General features: G+C 33.9%; 2 protein-coding genes across 3 annotated transcripts in view; one reads left to right on the top strand and one right to left on the bottom strand.

Moving 5' to 3' along the window:
- taf3 (TAF3 RNA polymerase II, TATA box binding protein (TBP)-associated facto) overlaps positions 1-13301 on the top strand; it is a 996662-nt gene that overhangs the window by 820650 nt on the left and 162711 nt on the right. The window lies entirely within an intron of this gene.
- sfmbt2 (Scm like with four mbt domains 2) overlaps positions 1-13301 on the bottom strand; it is a 52331-nt gene that overhangs the window by 29284 nt on the left and 9746 nt on the right. The window contains exon 4 of one of the 2 annotated variants that reach the window (XM_079817545.1): positions 8237-8257. The exons of the other annotated variant lie outside the window; for it this stretch is intronic. Coding sequence (XP_079673671.1) covers positions 8237-8257 — 21 coding nt within the window. The remainder of the gene's footprint in view (positions 1-8236; positions 8258-13301) is intronic. 2 annotated transcript variants of the gene reach the window in all.

Below are 13301 nucleotides of genomic sequence, written 5' to 3'. Positions count from 1 at the left end.
ATATATATATATATATATATGCAGGACACTATAGTTCATTTATGTGAGGATAGCAAAATAAAGTAAAATACCCAAAAATCCTTAATACAGTGGACTACCAGTAACAAATTTATTCACACTTTAACCTGACCATGTTTTGCATAAGTGTTTTTTCTTTCATTGCTAATGCGACCTTTTACACCACAGACTGAACAAAATGAAGCATTGCTTGGTCATTGGGTGACCTAAATTGGTATTATCTAATTGTGTACTTAAATTTAACAGCTGACAGCTGATTGGTTGATTGTAGTCCATTACATCCCTTTGTATCAAAGTTATCTGACATTATCAAGATGAATTTGTTCTGACACAGTTTAACTCTGAGTTCTTGTCATATTTTATTACCAGTTTCTAAACTATAATGAATAAACTGATAATGTGAGAAAATGTTGAGGGTGTCTGAACAAATGGTTTGACTGTACTGTATATACACAGACATACATTTACAAGTTTTTAGATGCAATTGTAGATTAATTTTACACACAATTTTTTAGATGCAACTTTTAATATATATATATATATATATATATATATATATATATATAATACAAATGTAATAATAATGCACTTCAGAGTTCAATTTTATTCGACCTTGCATTTGATTTGATAATCAAATCTGACCACCTGACCATCTGATTATTATATGAAGGATCTGTCTAACCACACTGTTGAATCAAAACAACAATACAGTCTATCAAAACCATAACAGAAGTAGCTATAAAATAATGTGAAGCTTCATAGTACTGGGCTAAAATATTAGTATGTATAAGACCTGATCTACTGTAATTCAGCTCAAATAGCTACAATAACAAAAAAGTTGAGTTTGATTGTGTGAGTGAAAGAGTGCTTGTGGCAGAACGCCGCTGTGTCCCAGCGTGTAATCTCTGCAGCACAAGTGTGTACGCTAATCGCTTAAGTAGCGCTAGAACGGGAGTGTGCGACCGTTGCCATGCCAACAACCCCCCAGCGTCTAAGCTCTCCGCTCAGGCCGTGTGTTCGACACTCTTCAGTGGAACGGGATCATTTCATCACATTAGCGCATGACAATGAAATTCAACACATATTTAAGTGATTAATCTTAGGCCTTTTTATTACGTGTGTGCTTGAGTATGTGTGTTTAGTAGCCTCCTTTATGTTTAATAGCTGTTAAACGTTCCACCTTAATGAATGAATGAATAATTGATTGATTTCATACAGAACACGGGTAAAGCAAAAGCGACCTTGTCTTTGTAAATACTTATATCTGGAGTTGCTGTGCACAGTTTTTCATTCCAATTAAACAAAAAGTGTGTAATCTTTCATCAAAATGTAATTACCTCAGACATGACTTTCTTTGTTGGTTGATGTCAGAAATCCATATTACTTTCCAAGTCTCCCTCTTACTTTGCTTTTGGCCGCCTCTGGCCATTGCACAATTGAAAATATTTATACTGCCTTGCATGATGCCCATATGGTTCATCTGGCCCACTACTGTAAGCCAAATGTCAATGTTTAGTTCTTAAACTACCCCTTCATGCCAACTAGTGTTCTTGTTCATAAGCAGTTTTATTTTTTAAAAGGGCCATGAACCACATTTTTGTATTATTTTTTAATGTTTACTGAGGCGCACGTATAGTATGATTTTAATTTGTGCTGTCAAATCGATTAATCGCATCTAACATAAAAGTTTTTTTTTATAGAAATAAAAAACATTTAATTCAGTTGCAGTTTCAATTTAGTTGCAGAGTCGCAAACAGTGAAAGAGGAATCACAGTTCGCTGATCCAACACGTTCTCACTACCAACTCGTCACATATTGACGCTTGGTCAGGACCCCTTTGGCGCACAGGGAGCTCCGTCAGATCAAGAAGCATTTAATTCTTTGCATTTGTAAAAGTAGACATGTATTTATGAATATTTATAGGCTACTTTTATATTTTGGAGCAACTAACCCCACTCCTACCCTAAACCTACCTACTTCTAAAAAATACAAAACTCACAACAGGCAAATAAAAGTACAGTCACAGGTCTTTATTGCAAAAACAGTATAAAAGTATTAACTCATGTTGCATTCCAAGTCTTCTGAAGTCATTCGATATCTTTATGTAAAGAATAGAGTTCATCTTAATGTCTTAATCGCTGAAATGATGATCCCGTCGCTCCGTGAATGCACACACTCTACTCATAGTCCAATCTCATTCAAAAGATACACCGACTCTTTAGCATGACGCAATCGGTCACAAGACATGCGAGAGCCAATTACATTTTACAATCAAAGCTGATGTAATGACTCAATTGGTCGCGAGACATACGAGAGCCAATGCAATTTCACTATCAAAGCTGACGTAACTTTCTACGGGCAGCAATTTTTGAATGTATTCATGATCTTCGGCGGATGGAGATGCTGATCGCTTTTGGGGATTTTCTTCACACAAATCAATCATTTGGCCTCAAAACACTTGGAATATTTGTGCCTGCAGTCGTATCTGACCGATATATCCTGTGTTTTATATCATATAATACACAAATGGGTAGATTTAGGGATGGGGTTTGGTTACGAGTTCAAATGTGTCTAAATAGCATAAATAAAATAAAATAAATGTCAATAAAATTATGCTGGCTGATTAAATTGAGAATCACACTCCAACATGTCATACTGGTAAAATTATAACCCAATATATAATTTCATCATGACGATACCATTCCTATGCCTAACGCATCTGTGTATCATGGCAAAAGTTTCTAATTGAAATCAATGGAGTACCCTGCATTTCGAAAAATGGCGCTAAAGGGGTACCCTGTGCGTTAAAAAAAAGTGACGCCGAAGGGTCCTGACCAGGCGTCAATATGTGACGAGTTGGGTGTGAGAATGTGTTTGCTATTCACGTGACGAGAGTAAGGGGAGATGACTGACAAGACCATGGCGGAGGATTCGTTGCGCAACAGAGCCCGAGCGTTTGATTAATGTCTTATCTTGTAGAATGTACATGCGATTTTGAATTCAAAAGTAAAACACAAGCTCCCTGATGTGGGAAAATTAGGCTACATACTAGGGATGCCACAAGTATCAGTACTGACATTTTTAAAATGTGACGATAACAGCATTTCTGTAGTACCGGTAGTATCGAGTATATTCGGTAGAGTATATAGGCAGCTGCTTTCAGTAGATTCCGTGTTTATCTAAGTGCAGGGCTCCAGACTGTATATACTAGTGTCTGTGAATATTAAACTGCAAAATACTATTTCAATATTAATCATCCAGGATCTGCATCTCTGTGTGAATGAATGGTGCAGACGCGCGGTTTCATTTGCAGCTCATGCACACGAGTGCGTCACTCAGTGTCAATTTTTAGCATCTGCCGTGCCTCGATATGAGGACATGAATGCATAAACTTTTTAAACTCCGCTCTGAGAGTCACTTCATGAGCATTTACTGTTTCACTTGAGAAAACTGTCATATCATGAACACAGACACTCAAAAGGTCTTCACGGCAACCCGTCAAAATAAAAGTTTGGTTTAACTGGTTTAAAAGTTTGGTCTCTATGTAATAATAATACTAATAATAATAATAATTATTATTATTATTAGGTGTGCCTAGAGGGTTGCTTATTTTTCACTTGATCTTTTTTATAAACAACAGCATGTCGCCTTTAAACGTTTATATGGGCCAGGGCTCGCAAAGCCCAACATCCCGGGCCTATGTGTTTTTCAGACGGGCTACCAAAACGCTATCTTAAATAGTGAAATAACATTCCTTTCTTGTGCGCGTGTGTGTGTGTGTACGGGTCGCGGTTATTCACCGATCGGGCCGGCCAAGTAATAAAAAAATAACATTCCAATCAATCGCGGGTGGATGAGAGATAAATCATTGTGTTTGTTTGATAAAGACATTTTGCGAGCCCTGTGAGTGTTTCTCCACACCCTTTCAAAACAATTCCCACATGTACTGAGGGGAGCTGAAGCTCATTAAATATGCTAATCTTATCCAATCCTAGCCATGGGCGTTTACTTCCAAGTCTTCAGTGCGGCACGCCCATCAAAACCCGAGCGTGTCTTGAGAGAGTCTCAAAACAAGGGTAGAAAATAGCCTATTACTTATTCATTATGATGTTTTTGAATGTAAAAACCACGCAAACGTCATAAATTGACCTCAGACAACAGTATATATTAAAAAAAAAAGCCAGTTCATGACCCCTTTAAAATAGGAGGTCACACACAGCCTCAATTTAGAAGCTCATGTACAGTAAGGTCTGAAGAGACTCATGTGAAACCATACAGGAGAGAAGCCAGTCCGTTGAGTTTGTGGAAAAACCTTTTACAGTGCTTGTATATTGTTGTCTTTCAGTGCATATGATGACTCATACTCAGAAAGTAAGTAGAACTGAAATGACATTCATTACAAGATGACTAGTTAAATAATTTCAAAATGCACCTGCAGACTATTTTCCAGTCATGAATTTTGTTATTGAGGGCTTCTTAAAAATACTGTGCAAAAATCGGAACCAAATCTCACTTCTCGTTTCGTGAGTGTGCCAAGTGTCTCGTCACACCCCTAATGTGTATGTGTGTGTGTATATATATATATATATATATATATATATATATATATATATATATATATATATATATATATATACATACATACATACATATATATATATATATATATATATATATATATATATCCTTTCCTTCTCATGTCACTAATGCGTCAGTGGGCGGGGCCAAAAATATTCTGAAGAGGCGGTCTACATCATGTGACAAAATATGAAATGAGTCTCAGCTTGGTTTCAATAAAAACGGCAAAGTGTTGAGTTCTGATGTCATTATAGTTCTAGTATTCTTTGAAAAAATACTAGAATCGATGATTTACATAATATTCAGTTCTATTAACTGGTTCTTCCCAAAAAAAAAAAAACACTGATATATATATATATATATATATATAAGTACTGCTAATTTTCTGCCAGGACATTATCCATTAAGTTTATGGACATTTCCTTTAACTCCAACATACAACACAATGCAATGTGTAATTCAAAATACAGGTAAAAAAAAACCTGTGAAAAATCAATGTGGCCGCTTTTGTCATTAGTGCAGAATCTGTTCAGCATTTTTTATTATTCACTTTATTTTACAGTCCTGTTCTACATATACATACTATGTACTTATTATAGTAATTACAATAACTGGGTAATAAGTAGGTACTATCACTGATCCTACCACTAAACCTAACCTTAACCTTATACCACCCAGTACTTTCCTAGGTAAGTACACTGTAAATACACATACTGTAAAATAAAGTGCAACCGAGTTCTTTACTGCCCTAATGAATCATTCAGCTCTTTTGGGGGTTCTGATGACTCGATTCTTTTTCATTTCACAAATCAGCCTAAATGACAAATCAGTCGAAAACTCCTTTCATGTCCTAGTCGAATTGAACTAAGATGCGAGAAATAAATAAAAATAGCTTAATTTACTCAAATTATCTTTTTCAAAACCTTACATATGCCTGGTTCTTCGTATCATGTGGTGTCTCCTTGACAGCTTGTCGCCTTTTGTAACAGTTGTGTAAGAGTCCTTCAATTGTCCTGAGTGCCAAAGCTGAATCTCAACATCATAAAGTCACTGTGGGGAAGAAATCAAATGTGCAGAGCATGCTGGGAAACCAACGAACTTACAGGACCTGGAGGCTTTTTGTCAAGAACAGTAGGCAGCTTTGCTACACAGGAGAAACCGAGGACTCATACGCAACATCACAAAAGACTAAAAACAGAAAAGGAGAACCAATGGTATGCAATTATTTGAACAAAATATATGAACTATGAATTTTAGGATACCTTTATTATTATTATTTTATTAAAATATAAAAAAATGATTAAAAAATCTAGGCAATTTTGGAAAATGTATTTACATTTTTGAGCATAACTATATTTTTTAATAGAAATAGCTGATCTAAAAATATAAATATTATACAAAAAAAACGAACAACTTTGTGAAATAAGTGAAATAAATGAAATAAAAGTGAAACAAATAAAAGTTAAAGTATGAAAGTTACTAAAACTTAAATTAAAATAAATTAAAATGAAATAAAAATATTTAAATCAAATATAAAGGTAAAATGACAAAAGCAAAATAACTAAAACTAAAAAACAAACTGAACATATAAAAAGCTCATTTAAATATGAATAAATATCATAATAGTATAATAATACTAAACGCTTTTAGAAATGCACAAAATATTGAATGTAAAATATGAGATAGAGGAAAAAAAATGTACGTTCTCTCTTACGTAAATACTTCCCCGTGAAACTTTGCAATCGCTCGCACGGAGCTCAAAAAGGTTTTGCGAGCGAACGCAAAGTTTCTCGGGGGAACGCAAAACATTTGTGAGAGAACGCAAAAGAACTTACTTTATTTTTCCTCCCATCTAATTTTTTCCCCATTTTTCTCTTTAGAGGCTCCATATATTATAATGTTACCTAAATTCAAGCATTTAATACGTTCATTTTAGTTTTATGTATTATTATTACTTGTAAATTAATTTTATTATTTAACTTTTTATGTATGGGTTCTCTTTATGATTCCCCTCCCTAGGCAGCTACAGAACTGTTAAAATGAATGCGTAACCGACCAACAAATGCATGATAAACATTTAACTCAAGCTGGCCACAGAAACAGAAAAAAAAACATGTTTAAAATGATATACATGCAAACGTGTGCGTGCACCTATTGAAGCATGCCAGGCTGAGTAGCTTTACATATGACCTCCAGAGTTGCTTTAACTTTGTGCGTCTCAGCTACACAAATGCATGCAAATACACAAGCTCACACTGACACTACCATGAGCTTCACACCTCTCTCTCACACACTCGTACATACGTCATCTAATACACAGAGCTCAGCAAACAGGCATAAGGAACAAGGAAGCAAGATAAACAGAAAATAGCAGAGGAATGAAGAAGAAGAATTCTTTAGGATGTCTGAGAAAGATGGGGCAAGAGATTTAGGAAAAGATCCAGAACAAAGACAGATAATTCATGCATCTAATACATGGGCGTAGATTTGGGTACAGTTACAGGTAAAGTTGAAGGGCTTGTTCACAGAAAAAAATTATCATGTTATTACAAACCTGACTGACTTTCATCCATGGAACACAAAAGGAGAAATTTCGAAAAATGTACCGGTCGCTCTTTTTCATGTAATTATAATGAATGGGGACTGGAGCTTTCAAGCGCAAAAAAAATACAAAAACACCATAAAATATAATTCAAAATATCATATATTGTCAATATAATCATATTGTGCCATAGTTCAAGTCAAAAAGTGAAATTTAAGTCGTTTTAATCTTCCGGTCTGAGCAGTTCATCATGTCGGTGAGTTGAATTTTGAAAACCGGAGTCGTTCATTTCGAAAACAAATAATTCAGACAGGTTCAGTGAACTGGATCAAACGATTCAATAAAAAATAAGAATGGTAGGAGGAATTTGAAAGAAAATAATTTGCACAGACAATCATTTAAGTGAATTACAACTTACATTTTGTCTGTTCATCAAACAAAACTAAAGAGTGGCTAGAATATTCTTCACGATTACCGAATAACAGTCTAGCAATACAGTTTGTTTAGTCTGAAAGAAGAACCATTCTGACATAATCGTGTTTTTAACAAGCCAAGCAAGTGATCATTATGCATGTTTGTGCCATGGAAAAGAGCAGCTTTGACATTTTGATTCCACAAAAAACACAGAGTGGGTAGATGATGAAAGACGTGTCAGTTAAATGTAAATGATCTGTGGGAAGTATAGACATGATGATAATGCGATTTCTACCCCATTGTTTTAGACAACACCTTTTTCAAAAAAATTTAATTTTAAAAGATAAAATGTATATACAGCTCTGGAAAAAGTAAGAGACCACTTAACATTCAAAGTTAAGAAATCAATGTTAAGTGGTCACTAAAATTTTTCCAGAGCTGTATGTCAAGCCAAAATGTATTCAGACACCTTCAACATGGTGCTTCTGCTTATTTGATTTGAAAAGGTTAATACCAAAGCTATGCCCTTGGTCTGACAGAAGAGTGGAGAGAGAGAGAGAGAGAGAGAGAGAGAGAGAGAGAGAGAGAGAGAGAGAGAGAGAGAGAGAGAGAGAGAGAGAGAGAGAGAGAGAGAGAGAGAGAGAGAGAGAGAGAGAGAGAGAGAGAGAAGTAGGCTCGGCTTACCTGCTCTGAGGTAAACGTTATCTGAGAAATAAACAGACAGGAACAAAGATGACCAACAAATACACACTGACTAAACATGCACACTCACACGCATACAAACAAACCCCTACTTTTTTTTTTACATTAATCAAACATGGTTAAACAAACAATATTCCTGGCTGCGCCTACACATTTTTTTTTTTTTAATTAAGCTTCTGTACACACAATAAAACCTAATTAATGGGGTTTACTCACATTTGCACGAGTCATTTCATTTAGTCATATATCTTCTGGCACTCAATGAAATTAACTTTTCTAATGTAAACGGTTCATAATGACAATTGTTTTCCATAAACCATTTGATGAAATGCTAAAGAACTCTATTTCTATCATCAGTTTCCTTCCTGTCAAAACACATGATGTAAATTACAGCAGTTGTTCACTGACTGAATGATTCAAATGTATAATGACGTCTCACCCTCCTTTAAATCACTTTAAAGAGCTGCATCCGCAATCGCATATTGTACAGTAGGCACAATATTTGATTTGAAACGTACTTTGCTAAATTTTATTAAATTATTAAAAAAGTGCTTTCTGTATAGTATGAATGTGTGTGATATGAATGAAATTCAGATGCACTACATCTGCCATGTTGTCATTGTCATGTGACCTATACAGCGTCATTTATACATCCCTGTGTGTTAGCTTTTAGGCTAACATCTGTAGAAGTAATGTCCAATAAAATAATCAAAATTTCCTTTTAACTCTAAAATATAACGTAATAAATACCATCAGCCCCGACAGCAAACAGCAAATCATGGTTTATCTCTGCTTCTGCTAATTGTCATACATTATATATATATATATATATATATATATATATATATTTTTTTTTTTTTTTTATTTGTTTCCTTTATTTCCTTTCCCAACCATCAATTGATTTGCAAAAGAACCATGGTTTTTCCATGGTTTATCATTTATGTGATGTAAACTAAAGCCTATTGGCTGTTGTAAAAAAGGGGAGGGGTGTTTTGGTATGCCCCGCCCCAACTTCCTGTTTCAACATGGCAACACAGGAAAGTAAACTGCACCCGTCAAACCATTTCATGGGTTCTTTAGGAACACCAGAATTCTTGAACATTACAGTTCCATTTTGAAGAATATTTCAACCAAATATTTCACAAAGATCCTATTTATTTGAAATAGAATGTGGATTTGAGCTTCTGGTGAATGTTGATGGTGTTTGTCTGTCAAACTTCATCTTATCTTAAAATGCAAGCAAAGATTTGATCTATTTCTTCTGAAAACGCACATAGCCTACACACACACACACACACACACACACACACACACACACACACACACACACACACACACACAAACAGACAGACAACTTACGCATACGTTTAAAAAAAGAAATAAAGAAATGACCATAAAGTAAACCTAGTTAAGTTAAATAACTTTAAATAAACATTCAAGTGCTTATGTACACTTTTTTGTACATTAAGTTTTACTATTTTAAGGAATGTTTCAGATTGATTATACACAGTCATTTAAGCTTTATAGAGAGCATTTTGTAAAGTACTATCTGATACCACAAAAATTATTTCAACAAAAAATAAAAACGTATACAAAATTCTCAGCCTAAGGTGCAAGCGTATGACGTATATATTGACGTATATATTGACGTATATATGTAAATGTAGGAGATAAAAATGAAAGTATTTTCAGTGGTAACTGACACCATTCCACAAATGCTTTCCATAGTGTTGAATTTTTCATTGTGCATACTGTATTTCATTGAGAATTTAACATGGAATACTCTTTTATGATTGAAGTATGTATTAAACAGATCAATTTTAAATTAAAATGACAAAATCCAACACCCTAATCAAACGCCAATGGCGTAATTTCCTCATTGTTGAAGATACTAGTAAAAATGTACAGTCAGCTGGTCATTATCGCAAAATAAACCCCTTCAAGATGATTTTGCAACAATCACAGAATGCAACACATGACTATTTGAGATCAAGTATATAAAATGTATGCGGATGGAAGAGAAAATAGTGGTACTGACACACACCACAAACTTGAAAGCATTTACATTATTGTTCCAAGCCTGAATGCATGTACAGGTAACCTAACAGTTTTGGTGACCATTGATTTCCATAATTTGGGGAAAAAACTGATTTATTATTTCATGTCTCAAACTAGAAAGAAGGTCATCCATGTTTGGAACAACATGAGGGTGAATACACGCTGACAGCATTTTCAAATTTGTGTATACTATCCCTTTTAAAGGCCAGAGGTATAGTAGCACATTCATTGACTGACCACTATTGCAATATTTAGAATGATTAAAATTCAGTGGTTGCTCCAAAGCCAACTAGAATCAGACATGTTGAAGCAACGTGTGCTTTAACGTAACATTCTGCCAGAATTGGGATCAGCATTGCATGTTATTGTTGTTAGACCTGTCAAATATGCATTTGTCAATATACACTTTGTTTGACAGATTATCTTTATGGTTCAAAACCTTTTCCGCCACAAAATAACCTTTACTAATATGAGCAAAACAGGTATGGTCAGATTCTTCAAGAATAAGTTTGATGAAACAGAGGTTGTGCTATCTTACTATATTTTTTTTAAAGATACAATACTGTAAAAATGCTACAGTAAAAACATGTTAACTGTAAGTTACCTTACCATGAAAAACTGTAAATGGTTTAACATCACATTATATGTATTTTACTGTACATTTTACTGTAAAATACTGTAAATGTAGTTTTTTTGCAAGTAAAAACTACGAATTACCATAAAAAAATATTAAAAGGACATTCCTAGAAATCACAGATGACTTTTTTCTTTTCCAAATAATGTTGTTTATTTTTATTTTTGTTATCAGTAACGTACGTTTGTGTGTTTTGTGTTACATTTTATGCACTATTTTAGAGATGTGTGTTACCCTGATGGTGTTTTGTCTTTGTATGCACTGTCTATATACAAGCATTGACCATGTTTTAAACAGGCCACTTACCATTGGATTCATCATGTGACTTCTATTGTGCAACCTGTATTATTGTGGTGATTATCAGTACATTTTAAGGTAAAAGGAAGATGTCGGTACTTAAAGTAGGTATATTAACAACATTGTATCGCTCTATGAAATAAACTGTTATATTACGGTATAAGTTGTAAAATATACAGTCATCCTGTAAAACTGGAAACATTGTCACAGAATTTTTTGCAGTATATTATGACGTATATCCAAGTAAAATGGCTTCTCGTAAAAAAGAAGAAAAAAAACAGTAAGGTGGGACTCGATTTTGCAGATCATTGAATCATTGTGATTTGTTATTGCTGTGATCATGTCATGTGATTGACAGGCTGTCCCACCCTCACATCAGTTAATAAGTTAGAGAATGTCGCAGCAAGAGAGAGGGGAATTATTTTGATTAAAGATTACAAGGGCACTTAATAGGGAATAATGATGTGCACGGATAAGCCATTTATAATAAATACTGCAATTGTCCATAGTAAATTAAAATTTTTCAATTTTGATTTCATGGTGACCAATTAGCTAGTTACTCTTTTACAATTTAAACAATCCCTGTTCTCTGGAGTGTGTAGAGGTTCGAGAAGATATTGAGTCAAACATTGGTTAATCCACCAAATGATGACATGATATAATAAAATACAGTACATCTAAGAGCATTGTTTATATTTAACACCACATGTTCCAGGGTTCACATGTCAAATCTGTTGTAGAATCTGCAGGAGGCAAGCGGCAAAGTTCGGCTATACCACAGTTCCTCAATGAATGCCTATAACCGTGAAATAGTCATGACTGTGGCCTTTGGCCTTAGATCAGTTATACATATACATGTGTTAAGGTTCCCCCACCTTTGACCAATCAATTACATTTTACTGGATAGGGATTTTTTAAAATCATTTTCTAGAAAGAGCTGAACGTACCTTGATAAAAAAGAGGACATTTCCATTACTCTTTTTTTTTTTTCATCAATTAATTTCTATGACTTCTCCAGAAATGCAAATCACAATTTTAAAATTCTGTTTAGGACAGACAAATCTCCATTCAATTAGCAATTATTTTTATTATTTAAATATAACATAATCATAATCCAAACATAATCCATAAATATTGTTCATTTCTTAAAGTATTACTTGTGGTAGAAAACCAAACATATTATTATTTATAGCAATTGGACATTGTTTTAAATTATAACATTTTAATAACAACTTTTATTTTTATAATGAATATCTCCCTCATGTAGATATTTATTTCGGTAACACTTTAGTATAAGGTTTCATTAGTTAACTACTTTAGTTCAAATTAATTAATAATGAACAATACTTCTACAGCATTTATTACTCTAAATTAATGTTAATTTCAACATTTACTAATACATTATTAAAAGCAAAATTTGTCAAGATTAGTTAATGCACTGTGAACTTAGACAAACAAACAATGAACGCCTGTATTTTTATTAACTAACATTAACAAAGATGAACAAATACAGTAACAAATCTTTTGTTCATTGTTCATTAAATACACATTAAATAATGTTAACTAACCAAACCTTGTTGTAAAGTGTTACCTTTATTTCAATAAACACATTCCTTTCTATTTTTACAAGTCGCAGAGCATATGAACTCCTCAGACAGACATTTCCAAAGAATTTCAATTCTAATTCTGTTTTATTCTACTCCAATGAATCTGCTGTTTAGGATAGTGAACGTCTTCAACAAATGAGTAACTTGTCCATGTGTTCTTAACTAAACATTTACCTGACCACTTATTCTTAAGTTTCCATTTGAATAGAACATTTTACATACCTGAACCCTATTCTAACTGTATTTGGGCCTTTATCCTGCCATGGACTGTCTAAACACAAAGGAAAAAAGGTGTCAAATTTGTACCTTTAGGGGTACAACAGCTTGTCACTGGGGCAGTACCCTTAAAAGGACATATTTGTCCCTTGTTTACCACAAAAAGGTTCTTAAGGTACGCATTTGTACTCTAAGGTACTAATATGCACCTTTTAGGAGTAAAAGATGTCCTTTT

This window comes from Gobio gobio, assembly GCF_949357685.1.
Source record: "Gobio gobio genome assembly, chromosome: 5".
In the NCBI taxonomy this organism is placed as follows: Eukaryota; Metazoa; Chordata; class Actinopteri; order Cypriniformes; family Gobionidae; genus Gobio; species Gobio gobio.
This window is presented reverse-complemented; position numbering and strand designations above follow the sequence as displayed.